Source organism: Furipterus horrens, unplaced genomic scaffold (assembly GCF_987537825.1).
Source record: "Furipterus horrens unplaced genomic scaffold, mFurHor1.1.pri manual_scaffold_9, whole genome shotgun sequence".
Classification (NCBI taxonomy): Eukaryota; Metazoa; Chordata; class Mammalia; order Chiroptera; family Furipteridae; genus Furipterus; species Furipterus horrens.
In genome coordinates this window covers 27,746,392-27,774,059 of record NW_028327179.1, presented here as the reverse complement: position 1 = coordinate 27,774,059, position 27,668 = coordinate 27,746,392, and the positions used below count along the sequence as shown (strand labels likewise).

Sequence of the window (27,668 nt, the reverse complement as noted above, 5' to 3'; positions counted from 1 at the left end):
GAGGGTTGACCTATATCTGTAGGGTGTAAGTCAAACCCTGAATGAGTAGCAAATGTCAGTGTTCCAGAACGTCAAGTTTAACTACCACTCAACCACATACAGTATTTTTATCAGGAACCGTGATATCCTCCACCTGCAAAGAACTTAACGTCTGTGGGTTTGCCCCCCTCCTTGACTAGATTCTTTTGCTTATTTTTTCACTGCCTCGCCCTCCTGTCACCCTCTGACCACTTTTGTCCCCCTGCTTCTGTGTCATCCTCTGGCTGAGAGGGGTGGTTATGGTCACAGCTGTGTTTCTGCTAGCAGTCCCAGTAACACTGGCCTTCCCCTGCCTGCCCTAGTTTCCATCTGGCCAGGTTGTGCCCATTCCTTGCAGTTGCTACCCCAGGTTGGCACTGCCTCATGTCCACACGTGCCCTTCTGGGCCCTCAGGAGTTTCAGGATGTGTCAGTTGCTAAAACAACTGCAGCTGTGGACAGAAATATAGTATAAACACATTTGAGACGTGGGTCCTCAAGTTTCTGCACAATAAATGTCCCTTAATAAATTCTGAAGGCCAACTAATTTTTAAATTATTTTTAAAAGATCAAGTTTAAGTGTTTGGACATTTAATTTTCCTAGATTAGAAAATAAATTGCTTGAACTTTCATTTATGCAGCCACCATCCGATTGTGGCAGAGCTCTTTGCCCTTTGTCTTGGGTTGCAATCAATATGTGTATGTTGTTTTGGGTCTCAATCAGTATGTGTATGTATTTATGTGTATGTATTTATTCACACTGACATCTCAATGCAAAACATAATCTAGTCAGTTTTGCTTTCACACCAAAGCATCAGTACACTGCAGACTTCCATTTATAATGCAAAAACTGCTCTCCATTACCTATTATCATCTCTTCACCAATGCCTGGTAGTAGCAGAAAAGAAGCCTAGATGATGGAAAATTATTCTAGCAACTCAGGTCCCCATGCGCACAAGCCACACCACAGTAATTTGAGATGGAAAAGACCTATTAAGTCATCCCACTGATTCTCTAAGGGCATGTGGTGGTTTTTTTCCCTCTCCAATATGCTGATCTACTTTTCAGTGCCTTTTCCAATTGTAAATGGCACAAGTGATGGGGCTTCCACCCCTCCTGGGGGACAGGACAGCACAGTCTATAATAGATCTCTCCATTAGGGCAGGAGACTTGCTCAGCCGCCTAAATCATCTTTGTTCTGACTTTCATTTCCATCACTCCTCCTGCTCTCCCCTTAGACCACACTAAATAATTCCTCTGTTCCCGCTATTTACACCCTTCAAGTACTTGTGGCCGATGAACCAATCCCTGTTAGTTAGAGCCAGTGGTCATGCTGGGAGACTTGTCTCTTTCATCTTCCTTCTGAAGGCAGGCCCTCCAGGATTATAAATCATATTTGTTGCTCCTCAATAAACGCCCATCAGTTTCTCAATAATTTGCCCCATTTCTTTGTCACTCATGCTGCTCAGGAAAATCCCCTTTGGTTGTCTCTGTTGCCACAAAAATAAGATAATGATGGTGGTAGACAGAATTTCTACTTACAAAAAACAGAGCACATTTCTTCAACCAGCAGGCATCTTTCTAGGCCCAGGACACTGGAGCCATCTAGTCCGTTACCTTTAACTCTTACTTGGAGTGTGAAACTACTGCGTTCACAGGACTTAGGTGTATATGTAGACACAGAAACGGCTGACCTATCTGTATTTCACCAGGCCAGCTTTCCTCGTGGTGGCTTGAGTTAACTCCAATTAGCTGTTTAAATCTAGTTCCTGCCCATCTCAATTCCCAATTGGAAAAGCTTCCCTGAAGTCCCTCAAGAAATGTTAACCCCGTCCTTTCCTTTCCATTAATATTCCCACATTTACCTATAAAAGTGGACGACATCAGCCACATCAGACACCTTTGCCAGAGGAGGAGTTCCTTTACTTTGAGAGGCAGAATGGACCCGTGGTCTTGACCAAGCATGAATGGTACTGCACACCAGGAAATTCTGGAAGTGGGTTTTGTAATGCCAGGGGCAATAGTGTTCAGCTTGTCCCCTCCCTGCCTCTCCGGTTAATGGCTACCTTCAGTGATAAAGCACCAAATTTTATAAAGTCTTTCCTAATGTGCTCAATGCTCATACTTATGCAATAATAATAACCAACACGGTGCTTTACAAATGATTTTCATATTATTACATCATCCTTCTTAATAATCACAACCACCCTGTGAAGTAGAAATTATCTTCTTTGTTTTACTAGGGAGGAAACTTAGGCTTAGAGAAGTTCCACTGCCCAATGTCACAAATATTCAGTCAATTCTCCTTTCCATTCCCTTTTGTTCTCCCTCTGAAATCACTGGAAAGGATGCTCTCTGAGCAATATGTGAAGAGGTGCTAAATATCTAAGTTCTGAAAGTCACTGAAGTGCTGCCCATCAGCATTTGCTCTTAGTTGGCAAAACAGAGTAACTAGACATCATTCACAGTTTGATATGAGTCCTAATGTTTATCAGTAGGACAATTCACTTTGTTATTCAGTGACAGAAAGATATATTAGAATGTATAATACATAGCCTGCTATCTTTTTCTACACAATAATGTTAATGTTATTAGATATGAGCTAAAAATGAGTTTATCTCCTCAAATACCAGTTCAGACACTAAGGGTATCTGTTTTTCGTGCAAAGCCAATAAAATTATATACACCTAAGAGAGAAAAGAGTTATAAGTCAATAAATGTTAATAACATGACTTGAGGAAAAAAAGAACATGAATAATACTGACCTTTTTTGAATAATATAAAAACTAGAAATATAATTTTCTATGCAACACGCGGTAAAGGAGGAAGAGCATTCAAAAACCATGCTAACAGCTAAGCAAAAGAGGACATTTGGTTTAGCATTGCATCACTTCTGTTCAAATAGTGCTTATCAATATTTTTAATTTGGCATAAATGTGGTTATAGTAGGAGGAAGTCGGCCTGCGAGCTAAGTGTCGCTGGTTCAATCTTCCAGTCAGGGTACATCAGAGAAGGAAAACTCTGACTCCAAAAAACCTCCGCTGCCTTGCGGCATACCTCTTCAGGGGAAAGGCTAAGGGAGTAAACCCCGACAGAAAATCCGGAGCCGGAGTCCCTAAGGCGGTTTGACGTTGTAGTCAACACCGGCAACTCCTGCGGCGCACCTGAAGCCAAGCTGTATTGACTCCGTCTTTCCCTTGGACCCTTCAGCTGCGAAGAGAGGGGGGGTCTGCTGCATGGGCAACAGCAGACCCTCCATATCACCCTGCCCAGGCTCTGTAGCTTCAGCTTCACTGGAGAGGACACTCCAGCGTCAGCACAAGATGTCGATTCAACACGGGAGGAGACAGATATCGTGTCACTCCTGAGTTGGACTGCACAGCCATTCTCGGCGGTGCAGATAGACTCTTAAGAAGCTACACCATCGTCTCTCGAGACGGACGGCTGACGACGACGAGTAGGAGGAAGACCTGTACTAAAGGGGTTTTATGCTTTAAGGGACTAAAGTGACATCCAAATGAAAGACTCTTCAGCTCCAGCATTTTGAACAAAATCCAGGTCAGGAATTTATGCTTTTAAATGAATCACTCTCTTCTGTGGCCTGGCTAGAGAAAGAAGATTGCAAGTGTTCACTGTACTGTCGATACACAGAAACATTCAGGAGTCTCAATCTCTATCCAGATGGAGGGCAAAATTATTCTTCCAGGTCAGCTTTTGGGATCTCATTGTCTCATGTATGACAAACTTTAAATTTGACTTTATGGCAGGACTAGATGGTAACTTTTTGGAAAAAGTAGTAAGCAAATGCATCCTTGAAGATGTACCCTTGAAGACCCTAGCTGTACCTTATAATATCCTTTGTTTAATTGTAAAAAAGTAAAACACTTGTTGCTTTTTTATTACTCCAAATGCAATACATGTTTGCTATGGCAAAGTTTAAAAATACAAATAAGGAATAAAAACTCATAATTTTCATTTAGAAGTAACCACTTTTGACACCCCCTTCCACCGCCTTATCTATATATCTGTATATGGTATGTGTATATATTTATTTTTTAAAAAATAAGTTGTTTGCTTTAATTTTCAGTAATACTGACTAATTTGCTACTTCCTTCCTTTAAGATCGCTGAAGCCCCATGGAAGAACTGATACTGTTTTGAGCTGATCTAAGTAGGGTGACAAAAGTGCATTTACTTTATATGGGTCTTATGAAAATCTAAATCTTTTAAGAGTGTAAAACACCTTCTATAGTCAAACCTTGGATAAATATAACACATAGACAATGCATTATACCTACTTTTCTATGAGTATTAGGGTATATGAATCTTTTCTAGGGATTCCAGCTTTATTGGCGATCACATGTATCCATGTGTCAGTGATCTCCAATACAATGTGACAGGACTGAAACTGACTAGACCTAGCATTAGAAGCTTAGTGAGAAGAAAAAAAAAAAAAGAAGAAGAAGCTTAGCGAACAAGGCAAGAGAGACCTAGCTGAGTTTTAGGCCAGACCTAAATCACTGATGTCATCACTAGACTCATTTTCTTTACACACCAAGCTCCTCTTAACCACACATGTCATTTTTGCTTCCAGGAATAGACCTTTTGGACCTGGCTGGGTAGTTCAATTGGTTAAACTGTTGTCCCAATATGCCAAGATTGTGAGTTTGATCCTGACAGGGCATATATGTTTCTTTCTCTCTCTCTTCCTCTCTCTAAAATCAATCAATAAACATTAAAAAATAAAAAGTATAGACCTTCTCAGAGGTATTTCTTTAGCAGTTTCCAGCTTAATCTTTAAAAAAAAGATTTTATTTATTTTTAGAGAGAAGGGAAGGGAGGGAGAGAGGGAGAGAAACATCGATATGAGAAACATTGATCTCATACATGCCGTGACTGGGGAAAAAACCCCAACCCAGGCATGTGCCCTGACCAGGAATCAAACTGGCAGCCTTCCGCTTTGTGGGATGATGCACAACGAACTGAGCCACACCGGTCAGGGCCCAGCTTACTCTTAAGATAACTCAAAAATACTAAAATATCTATGAGGCCCTTAGGGCTCTAGACAGAGTTTTGGTTTTTAAACTGTATTGAATGAACACTGTACTTTATCAAACCTAAGGCACCATCTACATAAGTTGTGACGTTACTTGAAATGGTGCCATGAAAAGATGCTGCCAATTAAACTGTGACATGCCATTAATTTCAGATTTTATCCACATTTCAGAGATGTTAAAAATGTGAAAAAATCTAATAATAAATGAACTATGTCATTTATTCCACACCTACACATTGTATAGAGGAGATTTAGTCACATATCATGGACAGATTATACTAGGTTTTATTCAGAGAAGTTCAAATTATAATAGAGACATCTTTGACATTTAATTCACTTATTTATTTTTGGATTGAAATAAAAGTAAAATGTTTATATTTTAACATTTATGTTTCTATAGAGAATATTCTTTCCCAGTCGTTCCCTTACAAATCTCAGAGTGGGGGCAGTGGCCATCCAGTTGATTTTAAGTCTATTTATCTCTGTAATAGTTCCCCAGAGGCCCCTGGCTGGTTTGGCTCAGTGGATTGAGCGTTGGCCTGCGAGCTAAGTGTCGCTGGTTCGATCTTCCAGTCAGGGCACATCAGAGAAGGAAAACTCTGACTCCAAAAAACCTCCGCTGCCTTGCGGCATACCTCTTCAGGGGAAAGGCTAAGGGAGTAAACCCCGACAGAAAATCCGGAGCCGGAGTCCCTAAGGCCGTTTGACGTTGTAGTCAACACCGGCAACTCCTGCGGCGCACCTGAAACCAAGCTGTATTGACTCCATCTTTCCCTTGGACCCTTCAGCTGCAAAGAGAGGGGGGGTCTGCTGCATGGGCAACAGCAGACCCTCCATATCACCCTGCCCAGGCTCTGTAGCTTCAGCTTCACTGGAGAGGACACTCCAGCGTCATCGCAAGATGTCGATTCAACACGGGAGGAGACAGATACCGTGTCACTCCCGAGTCGGACTGCACAGCCATTCTCGGCGGTGCAGATAGACTCTTAAGAAGCTACACCATCGTCTCTCGAGACGGACGGCTGCCGACGAGTTCCCCAGAGACAACAGAATTTTTAGTTACACCACTCTTCAGGAGGCACAACTGGGTTCTTTTCTTTCATCTCAAATATTCCAGTTAGTCACTTAATTCAGTTTTAAAATCAGTCAGGCTTGGAAAATGCAGATTTATCCCAGTCTTTGTTTATTAGGTCGTCCACTTGGCCAGTTTAATCACCAGATTTTACAGTTGAAGAAAGTGAAATTCAGGCCACTTAACTGATTTGCCCCTTCGCATTCAGGTGGGTTCTTTCCTGTTTAGGGAAATCTGCCCTACACAAAGTACAGCTTTCTTCAAGCTCTTTAAATTTTGCAGATCCAAATATGTTCTTTGTGTTGCCTGAGATATCTATTTAAACCTCTTGATATTAAAATAAGTATTTTAAGCATCTTTAATATTCTTCCCCAAGACTTCCAGTCAAGATGGCAACATAGGTAAACACAGGTTTTCTCCTCACACAACCACTTCAAAATTATGGCTAAACTACAGAACCATCATTCAGAACCATCAGAAATTGAGCTGAATGGAAGTCCTACAACTACGGTATTAAAGAAGAAACTACATCGTGACTGGTAGGAGGGGTGGAGATGTGGAACAGGCTGGTCCCACACCCATGTGTGGTGGATAAAAATTGGGAGGGCTATCTCAGGAGCAATGAGTCCCAGCCCCATACCAGGCTCCCCAGCCTGGGGTTCCAGTGCCAGAAAGAGAAATTGCTATAACCCCTGACTGTAAAAAACCAATGGGGATTAAGGCTGTAGAAGAGAGGAATGGCTGGACTCCCTGGCAGTTCCTTTTAAAGGCTCTATGCACAGACATACTCAGACTCACTCCCTCTAAGCTCCAGCATTGGGGCAGCGAATTGAAAGGCATCACAGACATATGGAGAGGAACTGAATTGTCCAGCATCAGGGCAAGAGTGGAGGGTCAGCTTTCTCCCAGACAGAAGTGCTGGCAGAGGCCTCTGTTCCTTTTCTGTGTGTTCCCCCTAGAATCAGCATGTGGGTGCCATATCTGAGACTCCATCAACCTAGCTCATACTGTTTGCTCCACCCTGGAGGCCCTGCCCCACCCATGCTGTTTCCTGTGGCTTTTCCATACAAATGGCTCTCATCTTGGCCCATGCTTCAGATTTTTCTAAATTCTCTCAAACAAGCAGCATGTGGCTTCAGCAAGCCCCATACTTCTCGCTAGGTTGTTCCCAGGCCCAGCAACACCAGCAGCCAGCCTTGGTTCACAGTTTGGTCTGGCCTGGATACCTACAAGCCAAGCATAAATAGCAGCCATCTGCATATCACTTTGTAGCTTATGCTGTGTGACCCTGGACAGAACGCAAGTGGTGGCTGACCTTGGATGTGCCAATAGCAATCAAGGCTCAACTACAACAGGAGAGTGTACACAACCCACAGAGTGGGTACACCTCAAGTACCCAGCTTGGGTAATAGGGGAGGCTGTGCTACTTGATCCTACAGGACACCTACTACATTAGTCCATTCTATTAACCCTGCGAGAAAGAGCAGCTCTACCTAATACATAGAAACAAACACAGGGAGGCTGCCCAAATGAGGAAACTAAGAAACATGACCCAAATAAAAGAACAGAACAATACTCCAGAAAAAGAACTAAACAAAAGGAAGACAAGCAAGCTATTATATACAGAGTTCAAAAGACTGGTTATAAGGATGCTCAGTGAACTTAGTGAGAGCTTCAAGAGCATTAAAAAAAGGCATGGAAACCATAAAAAAGAATCAGTCAGAAATGAAGGATACATTAATTAAAATAAAGAACAATTTACAGGGAATCAACAGGAGAGTGGATGAAACTGAAAATCAAATAAGCAATTTGGAAAATAAGAAAGAAAAAATACCCAATCAGAACCGTAAGAAGAAAAAAGAATTAAAAAATGAGGATAGTGTAAGGAGCGTCTGGGACAACTTCAAGGATACCAACATTCACATTATGGGGTGCCAGAAGGAGAAGAGAGAGCAAGAAATTGGAAACCTATTTGAAAAAAATAATGAAAGAAAAATTCCCTAATTTGGTGAAGGAAATAGACATACAAGTCCAGGAAATGCAGTGTCCCTAACAAGATCAACCCAAAGAGGCCTATGCCAAGACACATCATATTTAAAATTCCAAAGTTTAAAGACAAAGAGAATCTTAAAAGCAGCAAGAGAAAATCAGTTAGTTAACTACAAGGGAGCCCCCATATGACTCTTGATTTTTTAAAAGAAACTTTGCAGGCTAGAAGTGTTTGGCAAGAAATGTTCAAAGTCATGAAAAGCATGGACCTACAACCAAGATTCCTCTACTCAGCAAGGCTATCATTTTGAACTGAAGAACAGATAGGTTCCTGGACAAGAAAATGCTAAAGGAGTACATCACCACCAAACCATAATTATATGAAATGTTAAAGGGTCTTCTTTAAGAAGACCAAAAATATAAACACTAAAATGGTAACAAACACATATCTATAAAAAATTAAATCTAATATCAAACAAACAAGCAGAACAGAAACAGAATCAGAGATACAGAGAACATTTTGATGGTTGCAAATTGGATGGGGGTTTGGAGGATGGATGATAAAGGTGAAAGGATCAAGAAGCACAAATGGGTAGTTACAGAATAGTCATGGGGATGTAAAATACAGCATGGGAAATAGAGTAGCAAGAGAACACACATGCATGAACCATGAACATGGACAACAGTTCGGGGACTGCCTGAGGGAGTAGAGGGGGCACTAAGTGGAGTGGGGTAAAGGAAGAAAAATGAGGACAACTGTAATAACAATCAATTAAATACAATTAAAATATATTATGCCCTATATTGGTAGCTGCTGTCTAGTATCTGAATCTAGAGTCATGTCATTTCTCCTTGGGGACAGAAAAAGACATTCCTTATTTATCCAGAAGAGTAATTTGTTGCCTGGAATATAAACGTAAAACCACTACTCAGTCAAATATGAATTTTCTCTAAGTGGGAGAGGATAGAGAACTTTTCATAGGCTCCCATCCCCTCCCCTTTGAATTTTCCTTATATTCTAATTTTCTTGCTTTAAAATTGATCTTTAAAGCACATGATTGAAATAGAAACATGAAAAGGCTTATAATGCAACATTTTGATAAAGTTTTAAAGAATCCCATTGAGCATACACAAGGAAATACAGAAACCTGTGGTCTTTTGGCAGAATTAGTTTACCCATCTACGTACTGAATGGTGATGGTATTCTGAGCCCCTTCTCTCCCATTATCTTGCATCCCGAGCCCCAAATAAACCTGTTATCTGGAAAATAATTCATAAGGCTGGACAAGGGTTGACAAATATCACCTAGGACAAACTTTTCCCTGGAAAAGCAAAAAAAAAAAAAAAAAGTCAGTAGCTGTGAGGAAGGTGGACCCCAGAAGGCATCAATTAGCAATAGTCCTAGAGAGACTCATACAAGGGGTTTCTAAGAAGATGGTCAGAGAATGAGGGCTGAGATAGAAAGGGTCAGGGTTGATAATGTGATGTATAGCCCTTAATTGCATTTTGAAAAATGGCTGCATTTGGCAAAAGACATCCTTATTCTCCAAATAACAAATACATTTTGCTTCCCTAAATAAATACTTCTAGTCTCAATCGGAGTGGGAGACAAAAAAGTCTAAGTTTAATTGGTTAATTGTTTAAAATCCCACTCATATTTCTGAACCACTTCTTACCAGTTATAATTGTTGCATTTTTCACTTAGTAGGTAACAGCTTTTTATTCTTGATCTTGAAATGTGATAGACCCAAGGCTTATTTTTTGAAATCATTGGCTTAACGTGTCTTCATCTAGAAATAGGACCTGTACTTAAAAAATGTGGAACATTTAACTATTCCAATTTTACCTAATATAGATTGTTAAAATAATCTAAACAAGTGTGTATGTCTCTGCTATAGACTGAATGTTTATGCTCCCCCCGACCCCCACTCCAAATTCATATGGTGAAACCCTACCCCACAATGTGATGGTATTAGGAGGCAGGGCCTTTGGGAGATTAGATCATGAGGGTGGAACCCTCATGAATGGGCTTAGTACCCTTATAAAAGGGATCCTAGAGAGCTCTCTCTCCCCTTTCACCACTTGAAGACACAGTGAAAAGACAGCCATCTACAAATCAGGAAGCAGATTTTCGCCAGACACCAAAACTGTCAGCACCTTGATCTTGGACTTCCTAACTTCCAGAACTGTGAGAGGAGATAAATGTTTGCTGTTTAAGCCATCCAGCCTATGGTATTTTTATTACAGTGGCTTGAATTGACCAAGATAGTCTCAAATGATGGTATTTCAAAGAATTTTAGATGTGCTTTTTGTTTATGTTACATATAAAGAATATATCTAAATTAAAAGCTGTTTTTAATCACAAATAAAAAATTTTTGATGCAGGTAGATAGCAATGTAGTTGTAACATGCTAATTCTTTTTATATTTCAATCATTTTTGGTAATATAAAGATAACAAAATGATTTTTAAAAACTGAATTATATCATGGCTTCATTTCCTGTTTTCTCTACTCATTAAAACTTGGTAAGTGTAGTTAGTGAAACATACTACATAATTATAATGTGCCAGAGATTCCTTTGGACACCACCTACATTAATTGTAAGGCTATTTAAAATGTGTGCCAGGTGGCTGATGTGAATGTCTTAGATCAATAACCATCTTCCTCTGTAGAATTACTCTGTTCTTTAGCTTATCAGTAAGGACATAATTACCAACATAGTAAGCACTCAGTAAATGTTAACTATGTGCCAAGCAGTGTGCTAGGAGTTTCAGAAGCATTATTGTATTTGAATCTTTTGAGAACACCATGAGCTATCCGTGATTTCCTCTATTTTACACACACAGTACCATATGCTTAGCTGTGTGTTTTCTGTGTGCCTTCTCAGTAGAGGATTTTAGGTCAGGGGCTAAAACAACTCTCGTAGTAATATAAAATAATTTTAGCATTCAAAGTTACATGAAGGGCCAATTTTATTTCCGTTGATGGGTACAATGACAGTTTGCTGCCACCAATGGGCTTGATGCTATTTAGTAAATTTCCTGTATCCTATACATAATCATAATCATAATCATAATACATTGTTCTATTTCTAAATTTTTTAAACTTTTGCATAAAATTGTGTAGTGTGTGTGCACAAACTATTTCTTCTAGTAATATCTATAAGACCTGTTTGTTTTAGAGAAGCCCAGAGATTAAAATAAAGTCACCCATTATCCCAGTTCCCACAGGAAATCACTGTTAGTACTATAGCATATGTTCTTCTGGTTGTTTTTATTCATGCATATGTAAATATATATTTAATTTCAGTTGGAAACATACTTATAGCTTGGTTTGTTTTCTTCTGATTTTATTAATTTGATAATATATAAACACTTTTTCCTCATATTATTAAAATTTCTTCCACTAACTCTTTGACATCCCTCTTAGCAATATTTTTCTGGATATGTTTCTTTGCACATAATTCTAACCATAACAAAGAGAATAACTGCACAGTGGAATTTTAATTATTGGACCAATTCTTTATTGTTGGACATAAGTAGGTGGAGAAAACTTTAAATATAAACACCTAAAGTATTACTCATGCCATAGGTCTTAGATCTTTAATGATAAAATAATAATAATAATGTGCCCAGTAAAAGCCTTAAACTAAATCTCTGTTGATCTGAATTTTAATCTAAAATAACTGCTGAACGTGGCCTCAGAGAAATTTAGTTTATTTTCCTACTTCTAGATAGGAATACCATATCACTATCTAACATATGTCTCTAGAGACCATTCATGAATTTAAAGAGGGAAGAGAATTCCATAACCTCACCCAGTGTAGTATTAGAGAGACATGGTGTCAGAAGCAGAGGACTTGGAGGTAAATAGACTTTAGGAACAAATACCAGATAAAGGACTCTGACCTTTGTCTTTATTACTCTCTCATTATCCGTTTCTATGAGGATCCATTGCAGGGTTTCTGTGAAGATTCCATGAGTCCCCAGAACAGCATGGGTGCTCAACATATGCTAGTTCTATTTACCCTTCCTCAAATCTGTTACATTTCCTTACATTCTTTCTACAATGAAAAAAATACCACACATCAATATTTATGGTACTAAATATACCTGAAGACCACTACTAAGCTCTCTGAACTGCTTCTCCAAGTCAAGTAAAATGGCATAGTTCATTCAACTTTTTCTTGAGTCTACTTTCATAGTTCTTTAAATGTTCAGACCCTCCTAAACTGTGGTGTTCCAAATTAGACAAGACATATTACCTATGGTCTGGCCAGGGATACATATGGTGGGAAATTCCACCATACCTTATATATTGTTATGTTGCTGCCACTAGAGCAAGAATTTGCTGAATTCTTAAGAAATTATGATGTTATTAACTCAGGGCCCATTTATAAACCAGATGACAAGGACAACCACTTTTCTGTGTTGTACTTCTTGGTAGATTCTTCATCTTGCTTAGAAGCAGTTCCTTCACTGTTTCAGGTTGATTTCATTAACATGGAGCCGCTTTCCAATGTCAGACTACTGCATTTGGTTTCGTTCATATGATCTTGTCATCTACACATGTACTGTGGTCTATTTTTAAGCCACTAATTAATCTTAGAGGCAAATGAGTTAATATGCACCCCCACAGGTCAACAAGATGCAAACACACGCCTATGCAGTAGAGCATGGCATTGCCGGAGCAATAAAAGCTGCCTCTTCTCTAAGCACCTTTCATGTACACCCAGCAGCACTGACATCTCCTTCAGCCTTACGTTTGAGTAGATTTCAGTATATGGCTTATGGGCTTGTAGGCTTTGGCTCTGAAAGGTGCAATTACCAACATTATAAAGACATCTGTGAGGGTGAGGATATGGAGAAGATAAGCCAAAAGCAAGATATGTAATTACCACACCCTGTCTTCCTATCAGGAACTTTGGATGTTTAAAGCAAATTAGGACCTTTAGACAGGTCCTTGTCCTGTCAGGGTGCATCACCAGGTTCCCCTGAACATAGATAATCAGTCTCTCAGGCAGGATGATAGGCCCTTCAAAGACTAAGGATGGAAGAGACCCATGCTCTCTATTACCAAGGGATCATATCCCTGACTCTTTTAATAAAGGCAATTTTTATAGTGTAGGAAAAACACTGGACCTGGAGTCAAGAGACCTGATGTTCAGTTCTGAATCTCTCATGTGATCCCAGCCAATGCCACAGGCCTCAGTTTCTCCATCTATAAAATGTTAATAATGTGTGTGTTCTAACTGCTTTACAGAATTGTTACATACAGAAAGGACAAAGGTGTGAAAGTGCTTTTAACAAAATACGAAATCTCTATAAAACTCAGGATACAGAAGAGAAAAATCATGTAGAATCACACCATTTTTTTGGAATTTTGAACATTTCTGTTTCCATCTATGGCTGAATCCTTAACATATTTTTTCAATATTTATGAGTGTATTAAATGTATAGCTACACCTTGAGTAGCTATAATGTGGAAATGTTGAGAGAAATGACGAGATTCCTTGTCATTGTTAATTTACAAAGGAACCAGTCCTTTCAAGGGGGAATGTACTTGTGCTCTGCCTGATTTCAAGAAAACACCTTCAGAGTTTTCTAAGAACATGCAAAGTGAGATTGGCCCTTGCGTAAGGGAAATGGACAGCTAAAGCTTCTTTCCTTAATAAGAAGTTTAAATGCCTTGTTTATTTTCATGTTATTACATGAAGCTTGTATAAATACCTTGCTGGGTAATGGTGCTGAGGCAAAACTGAAGTTTATTTAGGACAGTGCTCAACCAAGGTGAGCAATAAAAGCACGTATGTAAACTAAGTCCCCTTTGGCACATGCACTCAACCCCATAAGTAGTACTAGAAACGAAAGAGGATGGAGGGAATAAGGCATGGCTGGAGGTGAGAAGAAATAGGAATGGCAGGAGAAGTCTCCCTGAAAGAATGAAAAAAGTGTAGAGTGGTAGGGAAACTATAATAACTGAAAATGGAATCTGACTATTGATATCAGTACATCAAGTTAATGCAAATGAAGGTGGCATGAAATTTGTTTAAAAACCTTACTCCTATACAATATAATAACAGCCACCTTATTTTAAATGTAGCCAGGAAGGGCTGTGTTTGCTCATGTGATCAGGTTTCCACACTTCCCACACCTGGGGAAGTATCAGCTAATATTGATTCAGGACTAATTTATACCTGATGGCCAAGGCTAACTAGAATAAAGGGAAACTGGTACAAATTAGTGAGGCCCTGTAGTCCAGAAAGTGGTCTGGGGCCCTACTGTTGTATATCAATACAAATCACCCCTTCTGGGAGGGAATGGTTCTGCTGCTAGTGTGCTCAGGATCTCCTTTAAGAATGTTAGGAATGGATAAGATCAAGTTACATTCCTAGATTTTATTATGTTTAGTTTATTAATGTGGGAGCTAAGCAAACTAGAAGCAGAACGGGCTTTAAAATATGACTCGTTATCCTATAAATAACTGTTAGCCAGTCGGTCCCATTTACCTTTTCCTCAATGACATTCTCTATAATAAAGAAGTATCTATAAACTAGTCTTATACTTTAAATATCACTGTAGATTATTTGGAACCATAGAATTAAATACCAATTCTTTGAAAACTATTGTCCCTGGGTAATTTCTATGAATTGTTGTCAGTTATCAGCATTTCTTTGTATTTGGCTAAGAATTGAGAAAATATTTTGGGGGCTGTAATTAAATTTGGTAAACTTACTCATTTTGAATCTATTATATCCCAAATTTGTCCAATCATAAAGATCACCTGGGGAACTTGTTAAAACTTATGCACTCCTACCCCTTCCACTCTCAGACTGATGAAAAGACTCTCCCTGGAAGAGGGCTGAAACCTATATATTTTTAGCAAGGGCCCCAAGAAGGTCTGATGATCTGCATGTTTGAAAAACATGGTTCTGTGTCCTTGTCAGATTTCTCATGATGTCAAAGCTCTTCAAACCCCCATATTCCCTTCTGACTACATTTTTCAGTGGTTGCAGGCTTTTTTTCTGTTCCATCCCACCTAAGAAATAAGGGGCATTCCCATCAGCCACTGTGGCTTCAGCAGCAGTGAGTCTCTATGGCAGTGGCAGAGGACAGCACTGGCAGTACGGGCAGGAAGGTCATGCAGTCAAGGGATGGAGGTGTGGTTTGCAAAAGTCTCTCAAGAGATTCTGATCCTCCCCTTGACAACCAGTTGCAGATGACAATGCTACTTCCTGAAGAGGTCACACTCAACCTCCCTTTGCTTAATACAAAATTTTTCTTTATGTTCATCCGCTTATCTTCCTTTCTTCCTGTAATGGGTGGCGGGGGGACACTGTTCCTTGTCCAGCTTGTGCTCTTGATCAAATCCTGTAGTGCTCCATAGAAGTTAAATCTATTAATCCTTTTCCCCATTCAAACCTTGCTTCTTCATGTTTTTCTCCTTTGGCTCATAGGCATTATCAATAGTTGTTTCTTCCCTATTGTTTTAAAACTAAACCGACATATACTTTCTTGGATTCTGTTCAATCCCAAGATCCCATTTTACTTCATGTCTTATTTTTACTGTCAGATTTCTCAAAAAAATATTCTACACTGGTTGCACCTGCCTTCTCATTGAACCAACTATAATCTGGCTTCTGCGGAGCCACATTTTACAAACACTATTGGCTTGAAGATTACCAGTAATGAGATCAAATGACTTGCTTAGTCCTTAACCTTCTCGCCCATCCAACAACATTCAACATTGTTGATCACCTCACCTTTTAAAAACTTCAGCAATCAACCTTTTAATTATAATAACATAAACCTATAAGTTAAACTGAAACAACAAGGAGGATTTTAAGATAAGACTACAGGAAACTCCCCACAGAAAATGTAATAAGGATGAACAAGGATTGGAATCAGGACCTAGGAAGCTATAAGTAACCAATAGTTTTAACAAACAAGTATAAAGCACCTGCTCCATCTAGGCATTGGCAAGGTGTTACGTGATCAAGTAGTGAACAGACAAAACAAGCTCCCTGGTTATGGAGACTATAATCTAGTAGGGAAGGCTTGCCATAAGCACATAAGCGAATGTATATTTACAACTTGTAATGAGCACTACAAATGAAATAAACTGGCTTAATGTTAGGTTATTGTAAGCTGTTAGTGATGAGTGAGGACTCAAAGGATACTCTAAAGACATGACATTGAAACCGAGACCTGAAGAATGTGAGGAAGCCACTCACAGAAATTGAGGAGTTTATGCTGAGGATACACCTGTACGAAGGCCCTGCAGTGGTGTCTCAGGGGAAATGTAAGGAGGCCACTGTGGCTAGAATTTAAAAGGTAACACAGAGCAAAACTTGGTAGAGAAGGAGGCAGAAGCCACAGCAGGCCAGACCTTTAAAGCTATTTTAAGGAATTTGGATTCTATTGCAAATTGGAACACACTGAACTGATTTAAGCAGGAAACAACATGGTCCAACATGGTCCCAGGCTTATCCTGACTGATTAGCAGAAAATATGATTAAGAGCAGAAGCTGGAAGACCAGTTGGCAGCTATAACAATAGCTCAGGTAAGACATGATGGTGGTTTGGATTAATGTAGTAGCAGAGGAGATGGAGAGAATTGGATGAATTAGACACCGATTTATGAAGCACAAATGATAGGACTAGATTGTGGGTTGCAGTTAGGAGGGAAGGAGAGTAAAAAGCAAAGAATAGTGCTCAGGTTGTCTTGTTTAGAACCACTGGGTGAATGGTGATACAATTTACTGAAGTGGGGGAAAATATAGAATTTCTTTTTGATGAAGGAAATACAGGAGTATAGAAATTAAAATTTTAGCTCTGTCTCAGAAACATTAATTTCAGATATTCTCGGAAGACTTGGCATGTCAAACAGACAACTGTATATCTAAATACAGAATTTGGAGAAAATGTCTGAAGTGAAAAGATTTGGGAGTTACCAGCATTTTTGTGTTGAAAGCCATAAGAATGGCCGAGATTACCAAGAAGGTGAGTGTATAATGAAGAAAGCAGAGAATAGAGTCCAATTTTTAGAAGGGACTAAAGGAGAAAATCCAATGAAGGACACTGAAGAGCAGTGGTTAAATTAAGAGACAGATCAGGTAATTCCAGTGTCCTAGATGCCAAAAGAAAATATTTCTTTAAGAAGTTGAGCCTGACCAACTATATTGAAAACTACTAAAAGTTAAGGTAGGATGAGGTCCAAGGAATATCCATTGGGTCTGGCAATGTGAAGGCTGTTGACAACACTAATTAGCAGTTTTCAGTGGCAGGATGGTGTGGAAGCCAGATTGGAGAAGACTGAATAGGGAGTCAGAGTTAACTTGTAGACAGTTCTGTGACAGGTACAGAGACAAAACTGAGGGTTGCCAGGTAGGAGGAGTGTCGGGGGATGGGTGAAAGAGGTGAAGGGATTAAGAAGTACAAACTGGTAGTTACAGAATAGTCACAGGGATGTAAATACAGCCTAGGGAAATAGTCAATAATACTGCAATAACTATGTATGGTGTCAGGTGGGTGGGTACAAGACTTTTTGGGATCACCTTTTAAGTTATACAAATGTCTAACCACTATGCTGTGCATCTAAAACTAATGTAATATTGAGTCAAATGTAATTGAAAAATTTAAAAAGTTTTCAAAAAGAAGTGCTGCTGTGAAGGGATCAGAGATATAGAACTGCAGATAGAAAGTGGCAATATAAGACTGTTTTGCTATTTTTTAATGTTAGAATGGAATATGTTCATACATACTGGGAATTATCAAAAGTTTGATGGTGAACAAGAGGGAAGGGAATAACTGAAGAAATGAAGTCCCTGAGGAGGTGAGAGGAAGATTTGTAAATCTGTTTGTAGGAATAAATATACTGAGGTTATATCAGGGGGTAGACAGGTGTGGAGATGGATTTAGAGGATTGAAGAAAAACCGAAAATAGTCATCATGGGAAAATAAACATTCTCAGGTTCTCTCCCTTCCCTGCCCCCACATCACCTGGTGTTGTTTCTATTTCCTGCAAGTCACTTCATTCTTTTCTTTCAGAAGGCAGGTTCCCTGAGCTTCTCTGTGCTGGTGACAAAGGATGGCCTCCCCATGCACAAGTTTCTATGTTCATTCAGGCCCAAGCCCTCTATGTGTTGAGGGAGGATTTGTACTTAGAGAAGGTGGACATGAGCTGCCAGACCCACAAGGCAGCTACCAGACTTATCTTCTAAAAGGCCAAACTGTTATTTTATTAAGAAGTGCATCTTTCACATTCTTTTCTAGCGTTTTGTTTGTTTAACTCTTCCCTCTTCTGTTAATGTATCATTTCTCACTTTTTCCCCTTGATCCTTTTTCCTTTATTTCTATGCTTTTCTCCCTTGCCACCTTCATTTGTAACCATGGCTTTAATGACCATACATACAAGGATAACCCCAAAATCCATATCTCTGCTCTTCTCAACTTCACTATCATTTTAAAACTGCCTCCAAAACACTTCTCTTTTTTTCTTGTATACATATTACTTTATTTGCATTTCTTCTATGGATGACATGTTTAGACATGTTTTTTTGCCTTTATTTGTAAGCCCATCTTGTTGCCTCTGAGAGACTTATAATTTACAAAAGTGTGAGAACAAGTATGCCCTACAAAGTATACAACAGTGTCTGACACTATGAAGACATTTAATAAGTAACCTGATGAGGAGTTAACTAAGGCCTGATGCTAGTAGTATTGTTGCCATTAGACTCTCATATAGGACTATTAGATGTATTAGTATGGACCTTTTCAATAGGATGCTGAGTAGAACACAGAAAACTGTGTGCTACAAAAAGTTTAAATTAAAAAGAAACTTCTCGAGTCAAGCACTGGTGATGAATTGATTGCACTTTAACAGCAGTCCCACAACACACTCGGTGGCAAAAGTAAAACTCAGTCACAGAGGAAATTAATCCATGACACATTTAATCACTCTAAACTCTCATTTGAAAAAAATAACAGCATCATAATTCAGCATACTCTCTTCATAGAACTACCATTGCTCTCATGCACTGTTGACATCATATTTGGAACTGACACAGTGGAATATCACAGCATGGAATGAGAATATTTGCAGTACTTAGGTCCCCACATCTTTAGCCTCTGAATGTATTGGCTTTGCACAATACAGTCTTTTAGTTAATTGATAAAAGTCTACTTATGTATCTATCAGCTTAGGGGATGTGCCCCTGGCAACACAGTTGGCAACAGGAATTGCTGTGGAGATGAAAGCTGAAAAACTGGTTGTCCTCATCACTGTTCTTTACCCTTGTAGAAATATTGCATATTTACTCTTTTAATATTTACCAGTTAAAAAATAAAACACCCCCTACTTCTATGACTTCTTCTGAACTTATTTTAGAAACACATCATGGGAAAAGCTCCTTGACATTGGTCCCAGCAAAAATTTTGTGGATATGACACCCAAAGCATAAACAACAAAGTGCAAAAATAAACCAGTGGAACTGTATCAAACTAAAGAAGACTTTTGCACAGCAAAAGAAATGATCAACAAAAGAAAAAGGCAATCCACAGACTAGGGGAAGTATCTGCAAAACACATATCTGATAAAGGGTTACTATCCAAAATATATAAGGAACTCATACAACCCAAATAGCAAATAAACAAACAATCCAACTTAAAAAATTAGTAAATGATCCAAATAGACATTTTTTCCAAAGAAAATATTCGAACAGTCAACAGGTACATGGAAAGGTGCTCAGCATCACCCATCATCCGGGAAACGTAAATCAAAACCACAATGAGATATCACCTCATACTTGTTAGAATGGCTGTTATCAAAAAGACAAGACATAACGTGCTGGTGAGAATATGGAGAAAAGGCAACCCTTATGCACTGTTGGTAGGAATGTATATTGGTGCAGCCACTATGGAAAAAAATATGGAGGGTCTTAAAAAATTAAAAATAGAACTACCATATGGTCCAGCAATTCCACTTCAGATATATATTCAAAAGAAATGAAATCAGTACCTTGAAGAGATATTGGCACCCCCATGTTCACTGCAGCATTGTTACAATAGCCAAGCATGTTAACAATTTAAATGCCCATCAATGGATGAATAGCTAAAGAAAATGTGGTAAATATATACAATGGAATATCATTCATCCATAAAAGGAAAATCCTGCCATTTGTAATAACATGGCTGAATCTTGAGGGCATTATGCTAAGTGAAATAAGTCAGATGGAGAAAGAAAAATACTATATGATCTCACTTATACATAGACTCTAAAAAAAACTGAAACTCATAGAAACAGAAGAAATTGGTGGTTGCCTGGGGCAGGCAGGTGGGGAGTGGGTAAATGGGTGAAGGTGGTCAGAAAGCACAAACTTCCAATTATAAGACGAATAAATTCTGGGGATGTAATGTACATTATGATAACTGTAGTTAACAATACTATGTTGTATATTTGAAAGTTGCTAAGAGAATAGGTTTCAAACGTTCTCACCACAAAAAAAAAATTAACTATGTGAAGTGATAGATGTGGTAACTAACTTTACTGTGTAAATCATTTTGTATGATAACCTATATCACACCATTACATTATATACCTTAAACTTACACAATCTTATCTCAGTTATCTCAATAAAGCTGAGGGGAAAAGGAAGCAATTTTTTTATTATTTACATGAAATGTTCCTTTCTAGCTAATTAAATATAATTTTTTTCAGTTCCTTTATACAGGCCTCTTGAGAATCACTTTTTCTACCAGTGAAATAGAGCTAACTACAAGTCAGCAGATGTCACTCCCTAACCGATCCTTCTCAACTGTCCTCCTCTGTCAATTTCAGTTGGTTATTTTTTTTTCTGCAAATTTTAACTGCCTTTTCTTCATTACCAATTTCATTTTCTATTTTCAAACTCAGTTGAGCCTCCAAAGACTAATATTTTTCACTTTGTGGGTTAAAGGACCATAATACAAGATATGCTTTCTTTTTTGAATGTCAGCACCGATGTAGATATCTGTATGGCTCACAGTAGCCACATGGAACAGTTTTCTACTATGTTGGCTATGCCTTTGCAGCAGAGATATACCTGTTATCATTTTTTTTTTCTGACAAAAGGCACAGTTTTAGTTCATGAGACAAGCACTGGATAGAATTTGCTCTTTCAACAACACTGAGCAAATATTGATTATCTACCATGTATTGAGCCCTGTTGCAGAGGTTCAGCAGTTATAAAACAGATAAAAAGTCTTATCTTAATGGCCCTATATTCTAGATAGACAGAACAAAGATAATTATGACATATAATATGTTACAACGGTGACAGATGCTCTGGGGAAAAAAAAGGTAGAGACTAAACTATGTCTAGGGGATGCTTGCAATTTTAAAGTTTTTAGAAAAGCTGTCACTGTGAAGGTGGTGACATCTGAGTCAAGACCCAATGGAGACGAGAGAGAAAGCCATGTGGCTATCTGGGGCAAGAACTTTGCAGGCAGAGGGAATACCTAGTGCAAAGGCGCACGTAGGCTGTCACAAGCAGTAAGAAGTTTTACTGTAAGCATCTGCCAGGGACAAGAATTCAGGCAAGGCTTTTTTGTTGTTGTTGCTATAAAGAATCCACCTACATGAGAGCTTAATCAGCTTAAGATGAACATCAGTGCAGATCTGTTTAGTGTTCTCTTTCAGCCATGACCTCATTGCTAATACTGACAGCCTGGACTGCCTCTGAGATTTGGATGGGCTTTGGATGAACAGCCTGGCAAACCTGGATGGAACTAGAAGAGAGAGGTTTTAGTAGCTCTGTAGGTCTGATGGTTCTTTATCTCATTCTCTCTCCACATGGAGCTGCATAGTAAGCATATGTGCCCAATGAATCCAAGTTTTCATTTAAATCTAAAATGTAGCCCATTACCATTTATGAACTAAGAAGTATGTATAATATAATTCTGCCTCAAATTAGCTAATGGTGAGTTCTTGTCCCACAGAGAGGACATGGGCTACCTAGAAAAAGATATTTCTTATGTTGCCAAATTGTGCTTTCAATGTTGTCTTCTTCTAGCCAGGACACATAGTAAAGAGGTCATTACTAACATTAAGTCTTATGTAGACTTTCCAGAGATTGTTAAAACAAACAAGGATCATCTGCACTGGGGCCTACCTATCTCACAGCTAACATAGTAGTGTAACAATGATCTTGTAGGCCAGCAATCCACACCTCCTTCTAAGGGGTTTCCAATTTACCGAAGGGAACATTTTCCTAAAGCCTCTATTATCCCCCTGGAGATTCTTAAAAGAATAAAATATTAAGAACTCAACAAACAGACATTTGAAAGCAGACATTGGGTTTAGTTTATTTCAGCTTACACTTGATTTGTTTAAAGAATGAATTCCTTATGCAAGAAAATTAGTACTTATTTCATGAGAATATAGGTTAAGAGAAAAGCAAGATTTCTTTAGCAAAGAGAAGGTGACTGAACACCCAAATGGGTCATGATGACTTATCAGTACTGTAAAGGAAAATAGTATTTCATGATCATACTACAGGGGTGGGCAAAAGTAGGTTTATAGTTATGAGTGCACAAAACAGTGTTTATTCTTTTATTATTTATTAATCATTGCATTATTTTCCATATGCACAACTATAAAACTACCTCTTTGCCTACCACTGCAGTTCTCTGTGTGGGTCACTTAGATTCACTTTAGATGTCTGACTTAAGTTGGCTCTGGGAGATATGAACAAACACAGAAAGCCTTTATAATATGGACAGGTACACTGTTTCAAATCCAAATCAAGTATTGATCATTATGACTGTGGCTTGGGATAAATATAGAATTATTGTAATCTAATATGTTGAGGTTGTTCCATACTTATATTTAGGAATGGCCAGAGATAACATTTCTATAATGAAACCATGTTGTAATAAAATCAACAACTTAGAAATTTACAAGCATTTTCCTTACCTTTAGGTATTTTAATCTGTAAAAAAAAAATTTTTTTTTGTTCATGATATGCTGAAAATGGCATTGGAAAGAAGCAAGCCATTTATCATTATTTTTCCTCAAGGATGCAATTTCCTAATTAATGAGGTATCTTTAATTTTAGATGGAAACAGTAACACAATAGGTCAATTACACCAAATCTGAAAGTGTAAAGCCTTTCCTTTATTTATAATTAAAATATGCTATTCCAGAAAGCAAAGATATATGTAGCAGTCTTTCTTCATTTGTAAAATTTCTTTTGGACTAATGGGAACTTAAGTCACAGATGAGATTTGTGGACTACGTATTGAAAATACTCTACAAACATGCACTCCACGGCTTTAAGCTGTGATGTGCCAGAGCAGAGGGCTTACTCATAAACGCAAGTTAGTCCACCTGGGTTAGATTCTTAGCTCCCCATTTCCTATCTGAGTAATTTCAGGCAAGACATTTAGCTTTTTTGTGCCTCAGCTGAGAACACAGGGGGGCCAATAATAGTTTCTATTTGTGGATTATAGGACTGAATGAGTTAACACATAAAATATTTGTAGAACAGTGACTGGCACATGGTGAATGTTATTTACTCTAATGTGTGATAAAATGAGGAACTATCACTAGTCTTAGTAGGATGAAGTACATATTAGATGCAAGTCCAGTATTTATATTAGGTTTGTTTCATCTACTTTTTATAGAACCTATCATGCTTTCTGGACTGAGGGCACAAGGAAGCAGAGAAGGATGGCTCCTCTAAGTGAAACTGACCCCTGCATATATTGCCTGGATTCAGAGGAAGCTTGTCCATGTGAGGAGACACAAGAGTTGACTAATGTGACTTTCCACTTCTCTTTTTTTTATCTCAAGGAAATTAATAGAGGCTACTAAAGTAGACCCTTACATTAATTGTTCCTGCTTAATTAAGGTTTCAAACCTTGGTTTATTCTATGGTAAACTTAGGTTTTTGATAGTCAACCAAAATCTTTATATCTCTTCAGTTTCATTGCAGAATAAAAACTAAACTTACCACAATGGATTGTTACATTAAGTCTGGTATTTATTTCTCCCTAGAGGCCATCTGCTTCTGGGGAAAGGTCATCCATTAATATATCTAACTGATGGTGTAATGATGTTCAAGTCCTTGTTGACCCCTGCAATTCAGAGTAATTGTCTCGGAACATGAGATTTGATTATCTCATTTCACTGCATAACTACAAATGTTAGGATAGGCTGAGAAAAGTATCAGCCCATTGTTCAACCCACCATCCAGACACTGATTTTTTTTTTTTAATCTATTAGTATACTCGCACAAAGGTCAGATTACTAAAATTAGAAGGAAAGGTATGGATTTTTCTCGTTCCAACTCCAAAACGTCCTCCTGGAACAGGTGTACTTGCAAAGTAAAGTTTGCTTTAAGTGTCCTCTGTCTCAAGTTGTACAATCGGCCCCGGGAGGGTGGAGCCCTCGAAACCTGCTTACCGGGGAGTGCGCGTGTCTATGGGTGTCCGGGGCACGCGCAGACACCCGGACCCACTTTCCTAAAGCAGCCCAATCAAAGTCTCGCTCTCACCTCAAAGGCTGTCAACTCTTACGCTTCTCACTGCGCATTCGGCCCCCTCCTCACTCTACCACCCTTCATGCCCCACCTCCGAAGTAGAGCTCACCACTTTCATTGGTAGGTGCTCCTCTCACTCGTATCCTGGAACCAATCACTAGAATCTGGAGGGGCGCGGCAGAGCCAATGGGAATGTTCGTTGCGGCAGCTGCCGGGTCCAGAGCACCCGGAGGCGGTGCCGGGGACAGGGTGCGGGTGGGGGAATTAGTTGCCTTTTGGAGTGAGGAGCAGGCAGAGGCGGCGGCGGTGGCATTTGCGGTGGTGCGGGCTCCCTGGAGAACCAGATACCTCAAGGCCCTTACTCCTTACCCGGTCCCCAGAAGCAGGAGTCCCGGCCTCCCTGTAGCTGCCGGGCTCTCCCGAGCGCGCAGCCCCGCCTGGTTGCGAGCGGCCCCCGGGGCTCCTTGATCCGGACGGTTGCCCCCATCCCCTGTCAGCGAGATGCCCGGGGTGGCGGCGGCTCCGGGTTCTTCGCGGTCCCGGTCGTGACCGCCACACCGAGCCCGACCGGGTGGTTGGAGCCGTTGGACGTTTGTTTTCGCAGGCTTCCCCTCCCCCTCGCTTAAGGCGGCGGGGGTGCGCGTTGGGAAGGGGGAGCCGGGAGACTCCTCCCCCTCCCTGGTACCCCCGCCCCTCCCCCTTACACACTCGCACGCACTACCGCGCCGGCTCCCACACGCTCCGCGCCTCCGTGTCGGCTGGTGTCGGCCGGCGTCGTCCAGGGCCGGCGGAGCCACCATGTCCACTGCCTCCTCCTCCTCCAGTTCTTCCCAGACCCCTCATCCCCCGCCGCAGAGGATGCGGCACAGCGCCGCGGGCTCCCCTCCCGCCGCTCCCGCCACCGGGAGTGGGAACGGTGCAGGAGGCGGCGGAGTGGGCTGTGCCCCGGCTGCGGGAGCCGGTCGGCTGCTGCAGCCCATCCGCGCCACGGTTCCTTATCAGCTCCTGCGGGGCAGCCAGCACAGTCCCACGCGCCCGCCCGCCGCCGCCGCCGCCGCCGCCTCGCTGGGCAGCCTCCCGGGGCCCGGCGCGGCCCGCGGCCCCAGCCCGTCCAGCCCGACGCCGCCGCCGGCCGGGGCCGCGACCGACCAGGCGCCGCGGACCAAGGGCCGCCCGAGACGGTCCCCCGAGAGCCACCGGAGGAGCAGCTCACCTGAGAGAAGGAGCCCCGGCTCGCCCGTGTGCAGAGGTAGCGAGCCCAACCCTTCCGTCCTCCCGGGCTGCGTCTCCCCGACGGTGCCCTCCGCGGAAGCTTCAGCCTCTCCGGGCTTCTCTTTGCTAGTGCATTATCGAAGGTGTGAAAGTGGCTTTGGGAATCTCACCCCCTGCGGTCGCTGCGGGGCTTGGAGGAGCGAACTGCAAAGCAACTTTTATTTGACCCTCCTGCGGCCCCTCATTTTATCTTCCATCACTCACCTGCGTGGAAAGGTTTTTCAATTTAAGAGCTGATTAGCTCACTCCTGTGTTTGCTGTTTGTAGCGGGGGAAGGAGGAGCTGGGCGAAACACTGGAAAAAAAAAAACAAAAAAACACGCACACAAACTCTTTAGCAGCCTCTTTGTGCTTTCCTTCCAAGTTCCTAATGTCTGTGACTTCCAGGATAATTTTATTTTGGAGGGGTGGTGGTATTAGTTGTGATGTAAGATATTTGTTGTAAGGATGTGTAGAAGGGACGGTTTGGGATGTGCAATTAAAACGTATTATGTTTTGGTTTGCTTTTTTTGTTTTTGTTTTTGTTTCCTCTCTTGTCTCTACTTTATATAGTCATATGCATCAGAGCAGTACCGCACTGGAAAGAGTTTATGCCCAATTCGACATTTTCATGGTAAATTTTAAAGACCTGTTTGTGAAGTGTGCTCACTTTTTCCTTCCATTTTTAACTGCCCTTAGCAGTTCAGTTGAGCTGTTAAAGGATCTCAGGTTTCTTTTTTGTTAGGTGTCAAAGGTAATGGGGAGCTGGTGGATGCTGTTGGCTTCCCTTAAGGTTTTGTGTTTTGGTTCGGTTTGGTTTTATGTCTAGGGACATAGTGCATGATCTAGTTGGGTCCTTGGGGAGAAAAGAAAGACTAGCCAAAACAGGGACTTAAAGCTCATAAGGGAGAGTGGAGTAGCTAATATTATTAGATTCCAGGCTAGAGCTACAGATGCTGCTGCTGCTGCATTGTGGAGAGAACAGATCATGCTAAGTGGAAAGTCTTTGCTTGGAAGGGAAACACAGTGGAGCTCTCTGTACAATGTTTATGTGGTATGTGGAATTTTTTAATGGAGTTTTCCTGATGAAGATCTTAGACTTGGAGAAAGTGCTTCTGTTATGATAGATTGCAGTTTTGGTGTTTTTGTTTTAATATCTGTCCTGTAATTAACATGTTGCTAAGGCACTTGTTTTCAGACCACTTGATGGTGAGGCAAGGTATGAGTACATGAGCACCAAGCAATACATCCTGTAATCTGTATGCACCAGGAGGAATTTGCTCCCCCACTCCTCCCCCAGGTCAAGCCAGCTGCTGCAGAAACTGACATCCTCCAGCAAATCCTGAATGAATGAATGAAAACAACGTGATCTCCCTAATAATGACCACCACTGAACGCAGGTCTTTGGCTGTATTTTATAGAAAAGGCCACCATTTTCTAACAGATTAATGCCATATGCAACTCCCTTGCACATTTTCTAGAGCTACATGAAATGAGAGGTAACAGAATGAAAAGAAGGCAGTAGTTACATAAATTTAGAGTGATTTAGCTTCAACGGTACATAGATTGAGTTCTGGGATTTTCTTTTAGGGACTAATATAAGAGTCATAAAATAGGCATTACAGACAGATTGTGTACAGAGGGTTTTGTGGACAGAGTAAGAGTAGTTTCGGCAATTGCTACAACGATATAATGGCCATCTAGTTACCTCCTCCTCTTTTGTTGATAAACACTAGCATCTTACAACAGATCATAGTACAACTTGT

The 27,668-nt window shown here is 40.3% G+C and overlaps 1 protein-coding gene and 1 long non-coding RNA gene across 10 annotated transcripts in view; one reads left to right on the top strand and one right to left on the bottom strand.

The window, feature by feature from the left end:
• Positions 1-26,198, bottom strand: part of LOC150001480 (uncharacterized) — a 139,832-nt gene extending 113,634 nt beyond the window's left edge. For 4 of the 7 annotated variants that reach the window (XR_016513039.1, XR_016513044.1, XR_016513042.1 and 1 more), the window contains exon 1: positions 24,762-25,290. This is a non-coding gene — a long non-coding RNA (uncharacterized LOC150001480). Of the gene's footprint in view, positions 1-24,761; positions 25,291-25,865 lie in introns of those variants that run through there. The other 3 variants (XR_016513043.1, XR_016513045.1, XR_016513040.1) reach the window with 3 other exon arrangements.
• The window catches only part of GLCCI1 (glucocorticoid induced 1), an 82,007-nt gene continuing 79,230 nt past the window's right edge, over positions 24,892-27,668 (top strand). For all 3 annotated transcript variants that reach the window (XM_090287193.1, XM_090287192.1, XM_090287194.1), the window contains exon 1: positions 24,892-25,901. In XM_090287193.1, coding sequence (XP_090143319.1) covers positions 25,451-25,901 — 451 coding nt within the window. In that variant the 5' untranslated portion in view covers positions 24,892-25,450. The remainder of the gene's footprint in view (positions 25,902-27,668) is intronic.